The sequence below is a fragment of the Schistocerca serialis genome, chromosome 3 (genome assembly GCF_023864345.2).
Source record: "Schistocerca serialis cubense isolate TAMUIC-IGC-003099 chromosome 3, iqSchSeri2.2, whole genome shotgun sequence".
In the NCBI taxonomy this organism is placed as follows: Eukaryota; Metazoa; Arthropoda; class Insecta; order Orthoptera; family Acrididae; genus Schistocerca; species Schistocerca serialis.
The window spans coordinates 394,620,839-394,636,938 of record NC_064640.1 but is presented as its reverse complement, the minus strand read 5'-3'; the positions used below and the strand labels follow the sequence as shown (position 1 = coordinate 394,636,938).

Genomic DNA, 16,100 nt, shown 5'->3' with positions numbered 1-16,100 from the left:
TGGTTTTTTTTCCGAATCAACCTTCAGGTTGATGGCAGTTTCACCTTTTTTGCAATAATAAGTATTATAAGAGTTTTCAGACTCACTAGAATTGTCAGGGGACTGTAAAAGAAAACTTTTAGTTGCTGTAGTAACGTCCATGCAGGTACCCATTTGGTGCATGTGTAAAGAAATCTAAGCAAAGGCAGTATAATTCAAGTAAAGGTTTTGTAACTTGCATGGAAATGTGCACTTCAGGGCAACAGGATTCCAGAGGCTTCAAGGTTTAACAGCAATAGGATAAAAGAGAAGTTAGTCAGATTTGAAAGCCAGTTTATTTCTGTCCGTTCTTTCTGTAAAGTACCAGATATACTGCCAAATAATTCTGTGGAAAACATAAGATGGCCATTTTAAGGATTTTTTTTTTCTTTGATTACAGGGATTTAGATTGTTTTGCTGACATCTAACAAATATATTCAAGTCTCACAATGGGGCAAGGTTGGGAAGCAGAAGGTGGCAAATAAGCAATCGTACATGAGAATGAGTGAGATATTGAAAGATTTAAAATATTGAATATTTATAAATCTTATGACAGTATCTGAGAAAGTATATCCCAGAAAAAAGGTGCACACATATTAACCAGGTGTAAACATTAATGTAATTAATACTTTCCCCCTAGGGGAGCAGCAGCCAAATTGGATTGCAGAATAAATATGATCCCACATTTGAGTGAATCTTTACTTAAAACTGAGATTATTCCAACAGAACCAGCTAGTCCCTCAGAGGGGAGGAAAAGATCCCATATTCCACCAGAACATGGAGTAATTGAAGAAAAACACACACAGTGATTTCAGCATACACATTTGAAGACCTTGTTTATGATAAGGGGATGGAGCATCCACAGAAGCAAAAGTAGATTGTGGTAGATTAGTTCACTGGCTGGCAGAGATGTTCAATGATAAATACTGCTTTTCTCCTGTTTCATTCACCATTGATTTCCATTCAGTACACCATTAAAACTAATAGTAGTATTTTATGTGCCAAGGAATAATACTCTTACAGTGGAACCACAATGCCATTTTGTCTCAAATGAATTTTCTCTTATTTTGTCAGATAATTTACTCATAATGTTATCACGAGGAAAAAAATCTCACACCTGATACTTCAGCAGAGTAAGGGTATTATCTGTTGTTGTTCCCTTTTGTGGTGTCATATCATTGTTAACATTGCCCAGTGTAGTGGTTGTCAAGACCCATCCTAGTAGCCCACCTCAGATAGATCCAAAGATCAAGCAGTAACTGAAATGAAAGCTGCTTCAGCAGAAAAGATATTCTTCTCATTCCCAGGTGAAGCAACACATTATTCCAAAAGCAACTTTGATATTATGTTCCATAAGATACAGTGGAGGGTGGGGGATTACATTTGTCTGGAAAGCACTTTCTTCCTTTCTTAGTGGAATAAAGTGTGACTCTTCCCCCCCCCCCCCTTTCTTCCATTCTCTGGTACCTTCCAAAATTTCAAATTTTTGTTGTTGTTTCATTAGGTGTGATTTTTAAAATGCCTTTTGACACTGCTGAACTTGTTACATTGGGTTACCCAGTGTGCAGGATTGATGGTAATTGTACTTGATCAAGGATATGACATCTCACGTAAGGTATACATTGCTCCATTAGCTAAAAGCAAAGTGATTTGACATAACAGTTTATTGCTGTAGGCATTCCATGTAAGTCTTTGCCAGGGGATAAAAACTCTTTTGTGAATACAAACATGGAGAACCAAGCCATTGCAGACTCATTCATTTCTTGTGGTGCAGTTCTAACTTCTGTGATTTGGTCTGTAGGACAATTTCATTGTTGACAACTTGGCTTTGCTATACTACACTGATAATAGATACTTACTTTGCCTCCAACAGAATTTCTATTCCTCACACATGGTCACCAGTTCTTGATTTGATGTCAATTATCTCAAATTTTATACTATTACATGGAATTTTGCCCAACATGTGTGTGATTCACCCAGTCTGCAATCCTACTTTGTGTAACCCTTGTATGAGTAGTGTATACATCATATGGGGGTCGTCAGGTATCTGTATATTGTAATTCATTGATGATGCAACACACCATTGGTGCCAGAGCATGAAAATTCCCCTTCCATGCGAAGGAGTTTTTTAGGGGCATGGGGACTGTGGGCAACAGTTACCATTCCAGGCAGCTGTAGCCAATGCTGCGACAGGCTAGCAGGAGAGCCTCTGGTCAGAATGGGTAGCCACAAGACCCCCCAGCAATTTCACCTGATAGAACAGACCATTTCAGTGCATAAGGGTATGATCCCAAATTTTTCTCTTCACCTGACATACCATTAGAGGAAAATAGATTCAATAGAAATATTGAGAAATGTGCCCCTCGGTACATTTTTTGGTCACAAAACAAATGTTTTTGCTTGACATTTTCAGGATAAACAAACAAGAAGTCACCCTAAAGTGCATGGCAGAGGGTACCTTGTAACATTGCTAGTCATTCCATTTCCTTTTCTGCTCATCAGTGAGGTGAGGGGAAAACAACTTTCTACATGCTTCCATAAAAGTCCTTATTTCTCGTAGCTTTTCTTCATGGTCCTTATGTGTGATGTGCATTGATGGCAGCAGAATCGTTCTGCAATTTGTCAGAAATGTTGGTTCTCTAAACTTTCTCTACAGAATTCTTTGGGGAAAAAAAAAAAAAAAAAAAACATTGCCTTCTCTACAGAGCCCCATTTGAGTTTGCAGAGCATTTCCAACTGTTGATCAAACCTGCTGCTAGCAAATATAGCAGCACACATCTGAATTGTTTCAATGTCTTCTTTTAATTTGACCTGTTAGTGATCCCAAACACTCAAGCAGTACTCAAGAATGATTTGCACAACAATTCTGATATGGTCACCTTTTATAGTTGATCTACATTTATCGATAATTCTCCCACTAAATCATGACTTTCTGAATTAAGTTACATTTTTCTCACAATTAGAACAAGCTGCCATTCATTACATTTTCTATCAGTCATCCTGTTTTCTCGTATTGTCAGTCAAGGACAACACTTTCCCATGCGCTACAGCAGCATCAGCAATTACAGAGTGCTGCTCACCCTGTACATCACATAATTTTTGCATACAGATAACAAGAGCAGTCCAGTCACACTTTTATCTGAGAACCTACTCCATATGCTTGGACCTCTAAGTCTGCAGTGTGACACTGTTTGAAATGCTTTCTGGAAATCTAGGAATATGGAATCTGACTGTTCCTCTTTATCTGTGGTGCTGAGGATATCATCCGAGAAAAAAGAATACAGAATTTCACACAAGCAATGTTTTCTATATCTGTGTTGATTTTTGAATAGAAGCTTTTCTCTCTCTTGAAGAAAGTTTATTGTATTGGAACATAGAATATGCTCAAGAATTCTGTAGCAAACTGACATTTAGGTTATTGGTCTGTAATTTTTACAGGTCCTTTCTTATATCCTTCTTATATATATGTCACATGCACTTTTTTCCAGTCATTTGGGACTTCATGTTGGGAGAGAGATTAACAATAAATGGAAGCAAAGAAAGAGGTCAAAGTCATAGTGTAATATGTGTAAAACCAAATTAATATTCCGCCATACCTCGTGATTTACTTGTTTTCAACTGTTTCATTTGCTTCCCAATGCCAGGGATTCATATTTCTATGTCTTCTATATGTAAGTTTGAGCAGCAGTAAAATGATGGTATGTCTGCATAATTCTCTTGTATTAATCATTTTTTAAATGTGAAATTTATAACTTCAACTTACCATTTGCTGTGTTCGATTGCCACCCCACACCAGACTGGTCTGTGACAGACTGATTATAAGCCTTTGACCCACTTAATGATTTTTTTGTAAGAATATAATTTGCTAAGATTCTTGGCAAGATCTATTACTAACGTGTGATGGTGAAGTTGTTTTAGGCTTTGCACATCAGTCTTCTTCTAGATGCATGAATTTCTACTAACTTTTGCTTGTCGACAGTTCTGTGTTCGTTTTGGTACTGAGAGTGCAACACTCTCCCTTTTCTCAACATTTTCCAAATGTTATTATTAAACAATGGTGTATTTTTCCCATCCTTAATACACTTACTCAGCACATACACCTCCAGAGTGTGATTTACAATCACTTTAAATTTTGCCTGTAGTTTTTGTAAGTCCATCACATTGGGGCTAAATGATGTTCATTCATTGTCAAAGTATGATGCTAACAACTGCTTATCTACTCTCTCCAGTTTAAAATCACGCCTAGCCTTCTTGATGAATTTATTAACGTTAGTAACCATCTTGGTGATGATTCCATATACTAATGTGCTAGACATAGATGACTTAGTTCACCAAGGCCAGTTACTTGTGGGCAGTTATCTTTAGTCAGACTTAGTTTCAACCTTGGTAGACATAATATTCTTGTTGTTTGCAGTAAACACTCTCACTTCTGTGATGTTTAACTTGTCCTTTTTTTTATATACATTCCATGCTTTGTCAAATATTTCAAAGCATAGTACTTATGGTTTCTTCCAGCTCTCAGTTCAGAGTATAATCTGAGGACAACAGCTTTCCAAAAGAGCAGTAAATTCAGGGACTTCGTTACAAATGCTTGGGCAATTTAATGTTAAAATATTGGCATTTGAAGTGTCTTACTTTGTACATGACCAGATATCACTCTCCGTGTACTGACTTGTGAGCATTAATCAAAGGACCACAAAGAGTTGCCTGACCTAGAGAAACAATGTGCACTCCATATGTCCTCTGTGACCTGAGCAGTTGTTTCCTCACCCCTAACTACTACCAGCTACGCTTCTTCTTCAGCCTATCTTAATCCACTGATGTCTCTGCAGCAAATATTGTCACAGGATTGACGGAGCCTCAGGCTGATGCTCTCCACTCAGCTCCAAACCAAAGGAACCCAATGAACTATGGGTGTGATACTGCAGATTGTTAATTGTGCTTGCACCCAATGAGCAGTCTTCACTTCTTCACAGCTGCTCATATGAACTTAGGATGGCCTCAAAACGCAGGTGACGGGTGCACTTGGAGACTATGTGAGCCATAACTTGAAGATGAATGTACCTGGCACCCACGATAACTGCAGTCAGTGCCTCTTGCACGCCTTGGATGAGACCCTGGCAGACATCAGTGCACACATAGGAGTTATTCCCAGACCTAGATGCTATTTCTGTAAGGCGTTTCATAATACACCCCACACTGTATCTCCTGATAACTATCTAACCCCTCCACCATTGTGCCTGCTGAGACACTATTTTAAGGAGTAGGCCACTTGTCCACTTTTAGGGTAAAGTGCTGAATGCTGACAGCCAGTTCCCACATTCATTCTCTACCTTGAGCCACATGAGTGGGTTACAACTTGTCAGTACCCTGAGATGAATGCAGTTTCCCCGTATCAAGTGCACTGAAACCTGCCTCAGCAGCATAGCCTTATGGCTAAAACAGACAATACTTGAGGTATAACACGCAACATACCAGTTTCTCTGCTGGCACTGCATCCTGATGCAGCACCCTGCAGGCAGCTAACTGTGGCAAACAGCATCTTCTTCTATTGGTGAACAACGACTAGCTCCTCCTGTGTCTGTACACAAGACACACACTCCCTATCTGTCCTAATACTAAAATTTGAAAAAAAAACAACAAATAAAAACTAGCTCTGTTATCTTTAAGGCACAGATTTGCACCAACAAACCTCTTAATGTCACAAATGCAAGTTATTAGGAAACATTGAGCCTGTTACTGACAGTGATTCACTGCAAATTGACAAACACATCTTCACTCTTTACAAGACGATTGAGGGTGCAATTTTTCATATTGACCTCATATTCTAGACAGATCACAGAACTGCTTGCAGAAAACAGCTGACTGCTAGCATCTTGAAGGCAGATTTCCAGTGGCTGAAAGATTACTGCAATTTTTGGTTAACTGCCCAACACCCACTTGGGCACTATCCACCTGCCCCATAATCTGTGCCCAAATGAGACTAGCACTCCATTGTCAGTGTTAAAATACTTACATATTTTCATTTTTAAATCTCCTGATACAAAAGTAACATCTTTTTAACCTTGAACTGGGATCTTACGCTGTGTCCTGTTCAATAAACATTTTAGTGATAATCGACAAGGAGTTTAATACAGATGAGTTAGTACACTTTACTGGAACAAAGAAGCAGGGTCTGTGTGTACTTTGTAGACACAAATGGTCCTTTGTTCAAGGTAATGACCACTAACTAATATATTTGATAGCTACACAAATTCGTAGCATCAGTTTAGATTCTTTTGTCATGACATTTCCTGACAGACTGCAAAAACGCATCTGTGATAAACATCTCATACATTGCTACAGAATTGATCAAATTTGATGAAATGTGTCACAGCATAAGGAAACAATTCAAGTTTGAAATAGTCATTCACCAATAGGCCATGGTAAGTAGTTGCTTAGTAATGCAGGTAGTCTCATTTCTTTTGTGTCAAATTAGTATATATTACTCACAAGGTTTTTTACCTTGTGATGTTTCCTGCAACAAAGATCGCACCCAAACCTAATTTTTAGATCAATTTGTATTATCTTCCTCTTACACATTACCATAAACAGTTTTCTTTGGCATGGTTGGATTTTTTCCCATAGAGAAAACCAAGCTTGGAAAATGTCTGTCAACAACCTCAGTCATCGTGACATCTGGGAGGCAGATCTTGGAGTAGGATTTAATTACTTTTCACTGTTATTAAAATTAGAAACTGCCAACATGAACCTATGATACAATATTTTCTTGCAGTAGGAAACAAAAGAAAAATTCGGAGTAGGTATTAAAGTCCACGGAGAAGAAATAAAAACTTTGAGGTTCGTCGATGACATTGTAATTCTGTCAGACAGCAAAGGACTTGGAAGAGCTGTTGAACGGAATGGATAGTGTCTTGAAAGGAGGATATAAGATGAACATCAACAAAAGCAAAACGAGGATAATGGAATGTAGTCGAATTAAATCGGGTGATGCTGAAGGAACTGGAGTAGGAAATGAGACACTTAAAGTAGTAAAGGAGTTTTGCTGTTTGGGGAGCAAAATAACTGACGATGGTCGAAGTAGAGAGGATATAAAATGTAGACTGGCAATGGCAAGAAAAGCGTTTCTGAAGAAGAGAAATTTGTTAAAATCGAGTATAGATTTAAGTGTTAGGAGGTCGTTTCTGAAAGTATTTGTATGGAGTGTAGCCATGTATGGAAGTGAAACATGGACGATAAATAGTTTGGACAAGAAGAGAATAGAAGCTTTCGAAATGTGGTGCTGCAGAAGAATGCTGAAGGTTAGATGGGTAGATCACATAACTAATGAGGAGGTATTGAATAGGATTGGGGAGAAGAGGAGTTTGTGGCACAACTTGACAAGAAGAAGGGACCGGTTGGTAGGACATGTTCTGAGGCATCAAGGGATCACAAATTTAGCATTGGAGGGCAGCGTGGAGGGTAAAAATTGTAGAGGGAGACCAAGAGATGAATACACTAAGCAGATTCAGAAGGATGTAGGTTGCAGTAAGTACGGGGAGATGAAGAAGCTTGCACAGGATAGAGTAGCATGGAGAGCTGCATCAAACTAGTCTCAGGACTGAAGACAACAACTACTACTTTCTTCTGATTTTGTGATTACATAGTGAGGTGACCAAACAACACTGGTGCAGAGTCCAGTGATTAGAAACCTTATGTCACCACCTTTCCTCCCCTTGTCAGCCAGATTCTGCTGGTGACAGGGAAAAACTATCAAGTTTTCAATTTTTTTTAGTGGACTCCCTTGTGGCAGCAGTTGCAGAAGGTTATTTCGAACTGAGTTGGCAATGGTTGAGTTCTTTCCAAAGTGTACTGTATCATATTAGATCCTGGACAGGACAGTGGATTTTTGGATTCTGCTGGAAAAGAAATCCCAGATGTGGGTAACCCCTCTTGCCCAACAAAATTGCAGCTGTATCTGGTAGCTTTACTTTTAATATTTGTGTGTGATGTCATTTAATCTGGGAAGTTTTTATTCTTTGCCATTCAAGAAAAATCTCATTATCTCATTGAAAGAGGAGGAACTGCAGTGTGTAAATGATATTAACTAGATATCAAACGTAGAATTCCTAGCACATGCGACCATTATTGGAAACTATCGAGCATTCAGGTTTCATTATCAGCTGATAAATTAACGTTGCCAACCCAATTAGAGGTGATAGATTTGCAGATTTCAGTTTTACTTAGACATTTATTACAACCCTCCTAACTTTCAATGGTAGTATCATTTATTATAGTGAGAAACATGACCCAAACTACACAGAAATGAGATGCAAGTCAGCTACATGTTTGAACTGAACAGCCTTGAAAAGATAAAAAGCAAAGGAAGCTAAATTCTTGAAACAACAACACTGAAGGCTTTGACATCTAGTATAAATCTGCTCTTGTTTTTGAAAAGAAAATGTCAATTTTTGGCAGTCCAATTAATGTGTTTCTTATTTTGGAAAAAAAATGTTTAATATCTTCTTTACATGCACCATTGATGTTGTGTTACCCTCCATGTATATCATCAGCAATTACGTGAGCCGCACTAGCTGCAGTATGTAGCTCACAGTGCCCAATATGATTTCACATTTGATTATTCACTGTGAGCAACAGTGATCAGCAGGGAAGGGAGCACCCACTGGTTCACTTTGGAATGTGACGGCTGGAATAGCATGATCTGTGGTCCGTCTTACTCCTTTGTTTACTCAATGGGTGCAAGGGAAGTGATCATGCCTTGGTACTTTCTAAACAGTTTTCTGTTAGAACTTTGTCAGTTAGAACAAGAAATAAATGTTCCAAAGTCTGCTGCGTTTGTTGGTGTTCTTTTAATGATTCAACCACTGTCGGACTTCTGAAATTCCTCAGGGTTTTATGGAATATATAAAGAGTGCAAAGATGTTTTGTGGTTTTAGCAATTGTAGTTGAAATACAGACTGCCAAGCATTATTTTTTTCCGCTTCCATTGGTCTGTTTTCATGTTTAACATATTTTCTGAAACTACTTCTTATCCTTGCTAATATTTTTTTAATCTTTGCATATACATAAGCTTCATCTTTTTCTTCTCATTTTGTCAGGAAATGCTATAGATGTGTGAGATAAAACTTCGTTTATCAAAATGTAATCAGTCTGCAGTAAGCCACATATAAGTGTCGTTTTTGTTTCTTTAAAAAGGAAGTTAAATTTCTAGCACTCTTTTCTGTGACACATTATTCCTGCTTTAAATGCATTGATGTTCAAAGCAGCTCAATTTTCCCTAATTTTCATAGTTAGTCACTAAACATTTCTGTTGATAATTTTTGCTGCACTGTGGGAGAAGCAATTGGTTGAAATGTTTTTTACATAAAGGTAAGGAATTGTTAAGTGATTTATTTCAGAAGTAGCTTGTAACAAATGATTTGCCTTGGTAACCGTGAGGGGTGTAAAACAGTGGCTTTCAACTGCTTCGTATTTTTTTGCAGAGTAAAATCATTATCGTAAATTTAAAGCAATACTTAGATATAAATAACATATTACGTACATTTCACGAAAATACAGGTAAAATTCCATGCAAAATTTCTGAATTTATGCAGAATCTTACTACAAATTAGAATATATTTCTGTGAGAGCTGCAGAGGAATTTGATAACTGCACATCTGTTGGCAAACATTTTTGCAGACTTTACAGACTTTAATTTGCTTCGTGCAATATCTAATACGAATTGGCAGCAACTAAGCGATGCTGAAGGTGGGTGCTTATAAAGCTGAATGAATGCATGCATGCTAACTGTTTCTGCACCCATTATTTATAAACTCAAGATTGCAGGTTGTATGTTGATGATCTCATGTGACATTTCTTTTAATTTTGCTAATTTATTAAGATGGTAGTGGTGAATTTAATCATAGCAGTTGCATATTTGTAGTTAGCATGTTCTTAGCCCCACCTTCTCTCTCTCTCTCTCTCTCTCTCTCTCTCTCTCTCTCTCTCTGCGCCTGTCTCTGTCTATGTCGCTCCCCTGTGTGTGTGTGTGGGGGGGGAGGGGGGGGGGCGGTGTGCACTGATATGTTTCCATAAAATTGCCTTTTTTACCTATCTTTAAATTAATAACCATTTTGTAGTGCTCTTTGAGATATGCAAGTTACTTAATAGGTGGAGCTGGATTATGTACATAAAAATATATAGTTAAAAAGCTGATGGCATTTAATAAGTAGATTTTGATGTTAGTGCTAATGTTCTTTGAAAGTATTATTTGTATTTTTTTCTTATATATGCTTCATTAATTGCAATTAATATCACAAATGTGTGTTACAGGAAACAGAAAGGCAGCTAATATCACAGCACCAGATGGCTCTGTTATTGTAGAGGTAGATGCATCGAAAAACAATATTGCTGCTCTTAAAGTTTCAAAAAATGCTATTTCTACTGCTGCTTCACGAGTAGTTTCTGTACCTATGGGTGAAAACTCAACACACAACACAACACTTCGTGAAGCTGCTAAACAGCCAAAGCCAGTTGCAAATACAGCTGCAGCTGAGAAGAGTGCACCAAATGTTAAAGCAGCAACAAAACCAAATAATAGTGATCCTGCTGACAAAGCTGTTGTGACAAATACCATATTTGATGCAGGTTATTTCATTACCAATGAAAATTTGTGTATAGATGATGGGCAAAATTTGCAAATTTTAATAATTATTACATCAGCCCCAGCCCATTTTGAAGCACGCATGGCCATTAGACAAACGTGGGGAAGCTTCAAGCAACGAAAAGATGTTGCCATGTCATTTCTCATTGGATCTGTGCAAGATAACAAAACTAATCAGACTCTAGCCACTGAATCAGATATGTATGGAGATATCATAATGGCACAATTTTTTGATACCTACAATAATTTAACTTTAAAAACGCTTTCTATGTTGGAATGGGTTGATAGCTATTGCAGTAAAATAAAGTTTGTGCTGAAGACTGATGATGACATGTTTATAAATATTCCAAGACTACTTAGTTTTGTTAGCAAGCATTCAAAAGACAAGAGAACAATTTTTGGAAGACTAGCAAAAAGGTGGAAACCCATACGGAACAAGAAATCTAAATATTATGTCTCTCCAAACCAGTATCGGCCTTCTGTGTTCCCTGATTTCACTACTGGCCCAGCTTATTTATTAACGGGAGATGTGGTGCATGACTTGTATGCAACAGCACTTAACAAAACATATTTAAAACTTGAAGATGTGTTTATGACAGGAATAGTGGCACAGGATAGGAAAGTGAAAAGAACTCATGCAAATGAATTCATGAATAAACGAATAACATTCAACCCTTGTGCTGTACAAAAAGTTATCAGCATACACATGGTTAAGTTTCACGAACAGTTTGATCTGTGGAAAAAACTTTTAGATGGAAGGTCAAAATGCACGTAATGTACTTGTTGTAAATGTGACTTGTCATATAATGGCAAATTCTTTATAAAGTGCTGTTCATTATGTATTGCTATTTATTGTATATGTTTCCCATTTCATTAGTTTTGGTTCAGGTTGCAATGTCTTTAATAGATAGTTGTTACCTGTACACTGTTGTGTATAGATATGAAGACTGAATGTTTGAAACCCAACTATTTAAATTTTGTTGAATATGACATCATGTAATATTTATTTTGTGTAATATGTGTTCATTTGTGCATTTTACAGTTGGGTTTCTCCTTTTGTCTTGTTTACAAGCATTTATATTTTTTAATGTATGCCATTTAATTTAAATCTGTACCATTATTTTTATAAATTCACTCAGCTTCTCAAATAAGACTTTATACTGTCATATACTAATTGCCAGGTAGCTACTTTTACCAGGATTTTTATATACCTGTAGGTGCTCTATATTTCTTTTGTGTCTTGTATTTCAATTTCCAGTATTACAGCAAGAATACATAAATTGTTTTTATACTAAAGCACTTTTTTGCCACCGATCTCAGTTGTAGCAGTATTATAGACCATTTTCCTGTTGTAAATATATAAAACCTTTGTGAGAAGTAGCACAACAAATCTCTTGCCTGTTGTGTGCACTAAAACACTGAGTGCCAGTCACCAGTTTTTTACAGTACTGGTGATGATTAAAAACAAATTCCTTTGCTATTCCATCCATATTCAGAAAGAAGAAACAATGAAGAAGAAAAAAATTGTAATTATAATATTTAGGCTTTATATATCTTTCCTAATGTTGCTGTTAGCATTCTGGTTATCACTTGTTCCTCTCCCTCCCCCTCTTTCCACCTGCTGCCCACACCCATATACCCTCACTACTGTAAAATGAGTGAAGATTGTAACAGACAAAATGACTTCTTGCAGCTGGAGTGTGTAATACTATCTTCATTAATGATGTGTGCTAGAGGAAAGTTGTTGCCCGTGCAATATAGAGGATGTTTTATCAGTACTGTGCACAGAAGTTTTAGGCATATTATGATTATATTTAGGAAATACTCTGTTCATTTAAAATCTTGCTGTTCAAAACTTTGCTACAATTTCCTGTACCTGTTTGGTTCCAGTCGAATGACATATTATTTGGATAAAAACTTTTAATTATTTGAATTGTCCACGTAGTTTGTGCACTGGGATTATTTTGGTCATTGAGGGAAAGAAGATACGGGGAATCATAGCTTAAGAATTGAAAACAAAGAATTGTAAAATTTCTTTAAAAGCGATAGTAATAAACTACATTTTTTTTTACTGTGAATTTGATGTATAAGTAGCAAAATATTTGGAAATTAGTTTTGCCTTTGTGTAGTCTCCCTGCACAGCCTTACTTTCTCTTCTTCCTCTCTTCTTTCCTGTTCCTCTTTGAGTTGTCTCCTCTATTCTTCCATAAACATTTCTTTCCTTCAATCCTTCATTTTCATTTCAAATTTTCCATGTTCTTTTGAAGGAATTTCAGTATTTCAACAGAACTGTTGTTTCTTGTGCTTCATGGTGTGGATCATTGATTCAAACAGCTTTTTCACAATGACAACAGGAGTCTGTCTTCAAACTTTACTGCTTCTGCAGCTCTAATGTTTGGTTTTTACAGCTACTAATACACAACAAGGTTAGCTGTCCACCACACTCAAAGGCCTTGTCACAGTCCATAAATGAGCCTTTTATATTCACTACTGAAGTATCCTACCTGAATGTTTATACATTTGTATACATTTACAGAATAAAATTTAATGAATTCTTTCTTGCATACTCCTTTCCTCACCAGTGAGACATTTACAGCAAAGGGTAAATCTACAGAAAAAATTAAACACACAATTAACCAAACTATTTGATGATATACTTTTTCATTTGTGCCTGAATTGTCATCTCATCTCAACATTCTTGTTGACTTGTTTCATTGCTTTTTCCATGAATGCTTACTTAATAAATGGTATCCATTTGTTCAACAATTTAGTGCAGACTTAGGATTAATGCTGCCACCATTTTGTTTGTTTGCTTTAGATTTGAAGTAAGCTAGTAAAGTGTACAGTGCACTATAATTTTTCTTAGAACTGGTAAGACATTGGATTGTAGTGCAAGCTTCAGTGTAGTTTATTCACATGAAAACATGTGCTCAACCATTTTTCTTATTTCGTATATAAACTTAAAGGAATGTTTCTTTCTCAAAATTTAGAATTCATTGCCATTTATGATTTCAGAGGCACTTAAGTCGGTGTCTTTTTGGTGAGTAGGATCTGCATCTGCTGGTAAATATTCTTGTTTCCCCTTTTCAGAAGCATTATTAAAATATTCCTAACATTTAAGATGCTTGTTGTTAGCAATAGGTAGATTAATGGGAGAGCACAGACCATGGTGAGAGATTTTGCACTAAACAGTGGTACAAATTTTTTTAGAAGGAGCCCCCAGTGAACTGAACTGTTAATTGCTGACTGTATAATATCAAATATTAGAAAAACAAAGGGAAATAGGTTGTTTAATGTTAGAGCAAAATGTGTAATTCACTGTAACTGGAAGTTAAACAAGTATTTTTTGGATGTAGAACTATAAAAGTATATGCATTTCACATTATACATAAGTGTGGTGCTGTATGATTATCTCCCCTGTGTTCAACAAGGCCAATATTTATTTTCCCTTTTTCTGGACATCTGGTCTTAGTCGATGTCAATGAAATTTTGATTATTTAAATGTAGAGGGTCTGATCTTGCTACAAGTACCCAGTGAAAAAGATTTTAAAGAAGTTGAATTATCATATCATATTTTATACTGTTACTAAGAATGCTTATTTCTGACAACTTTCCAGAAGTATGCAGAGTTGTGGTGGTTGTTGGTGACAAATGTTTCAGGGTGGTGATTTAATTCTATTTTTCTATTATAAAACATGGCAAAATGAGGCAGTCAGGTGTGTAAATGTGGTAGCTACATTTTAAATATTTTTGTAAATGTTTGTTAATTGTCTTAGGATCTTACTTAGAACTTCTAACTATAATAAGTAGAAGATTTATAAATAATATGGAGTGGAATACATACCATTTCATGTAAACATGGGATCAATCTATATTTTGTTACTTACCCCATGAACTACTAGAATTTACTGGGTACCGTTGTAAATGCTTTGGTGTTGATCTATGCACTTGTGAAAAGTGAATTATGATATTTTTTGTGTCATTTTTCCAAATTTAATGTATAAAATCTGGCAAATCAGTGATACATGTCCTTACTAGCTAACTGTCCTAAAGAACATTTGCAGAAGTTGAAACTTACAGCTTTGTAGGACCACTGAAAACTGTGCACAGTATTAATGAAAATTGAGTCGACAATCGATTGGTTTCATTGCTTAAATGAAGTAGACCTACACATGATGTTTGTAAAGCAAAATTTAACAATATGTATATTGTTTACTCATTACTAAATTGAATTAAATGACATTTATAATAAACTTTATTGTTTAATGATCATGAAACAGATAGGTAAACGAGGTGTTTGAATTTACTGAAAATTGAGTGATATTTTTATTCATTGTAGTCTAAGAAACAAACTTGGTGTTTTTAGTAATCTTCTTTACACAAAGGAAAGTGTTAAAGACAATGTGGTGGAAGTGTTTGTGCATACTGAGCGTATCCAAAATTTAAAGTGTGTAATTGACTTCAGAATGTTTGCTTTTCAATTTGATGTAAACAAGCATGTTTTTGTCACAGTAAACAGATGCAACAGCTGACATATTTTTAATCAGTATTTTTTGAAGAAGAGATATATCTTGTTTCACAGTTAGCTTGTCTCACATTTTGTGTGTGTGTGTGTGTGTGTGTGTGTGTGTGTGTGTGTGTGTGTGTGTGTGTTTTTCACATTACAGGTCAGACAGGGCTAATCAGTAACTTGTGTACATCAACATCTTGTGTTTCTTGGTTCCTTCGGTCCTGGCGTATAGCTGGTTGTTGAGTTTCTTTACAAAGTAATACATTCATCTCTAATCATACTTACATCTTTCATAATACATGTTACAGAAACTAAAAACATTTAGAATGCCTTTTAACATGCACTTTCAATGATAGAATCAAAATATGAAGAACACCATGCCTGTATTTTAGAGTTGTTATCTGAAGTTCTGAAGATACAATAGAGTTCATGAATGTGCAGTGAAAGTTAATTACCTCAATTTGAATAGGAAGTATAGTGATTGCTCTTTACTTAATAATTCAAAATATGTATGATTATATCTTGTCAGATTGCTGTGAGAGACTGGCAACCAAGTCTTACTTTTGTGTTTCACCTTCTGTCTGTGTGTTGGCTGAGCAAGCTTCCTTCATCTGGGCATGTGGACACACCTGAGTTTTTAATGTATTCTTTGTACGGGTTACCAGAGAAGTTGTTGAAGCATTTTAGTTATCTAATTGTTAAAGAACTTAAAGCTGCAAAGTTTCTTTATTGGGAATGAACATGTAATACCAGGCAGGTGATGTATGTGGAAATTTTTATGTTTCATTTAGGTATCGCCAGGACTGTAGCGAAAAAAAGTTTGAATATGCTATATATGATAAGGCCAAATTCATACCATTTTTACTTTGCTGTTGAAATATCTTAGACTGAAATTTTCTATTGTTTGTTAGTAGAAGGGAACAGCTGGGC

General features: G+C 36.2%; 1 protein-coding gene across 3 annotated transcripts in view; it reads left to right on the top strand.

The window, feature by feature from the left end:
- Positions 1-15,192, top strand: part of LOC126470249 (beta-1,3-galactosyltransferase 5-like) — a 180,293-nt gene extending 165,101 nt beyond the window's left edge. For 2 of the 3 annotated variants that reach the window (XM_050097961.1, XM_050097963.1), the window contains one exon: positions 10,330-10,465. In XM_050097961.1, coding sequence (XP_049953918.1) covers positions 10,330-10,348 — 19 coding nt within the window. In that variant the 3' untranslated portion in view covers positions 10,349-10,465. Of the gene's footprint in view, positions 1-10,329 lie in introns of all 3 variants that reach the window. The other variant, XM_050097960.1, reaches the window with a different exon arrangement.
- The last annotated feature ends 908 nt before the right edge of the window (positions 15,193-16,100 follow it).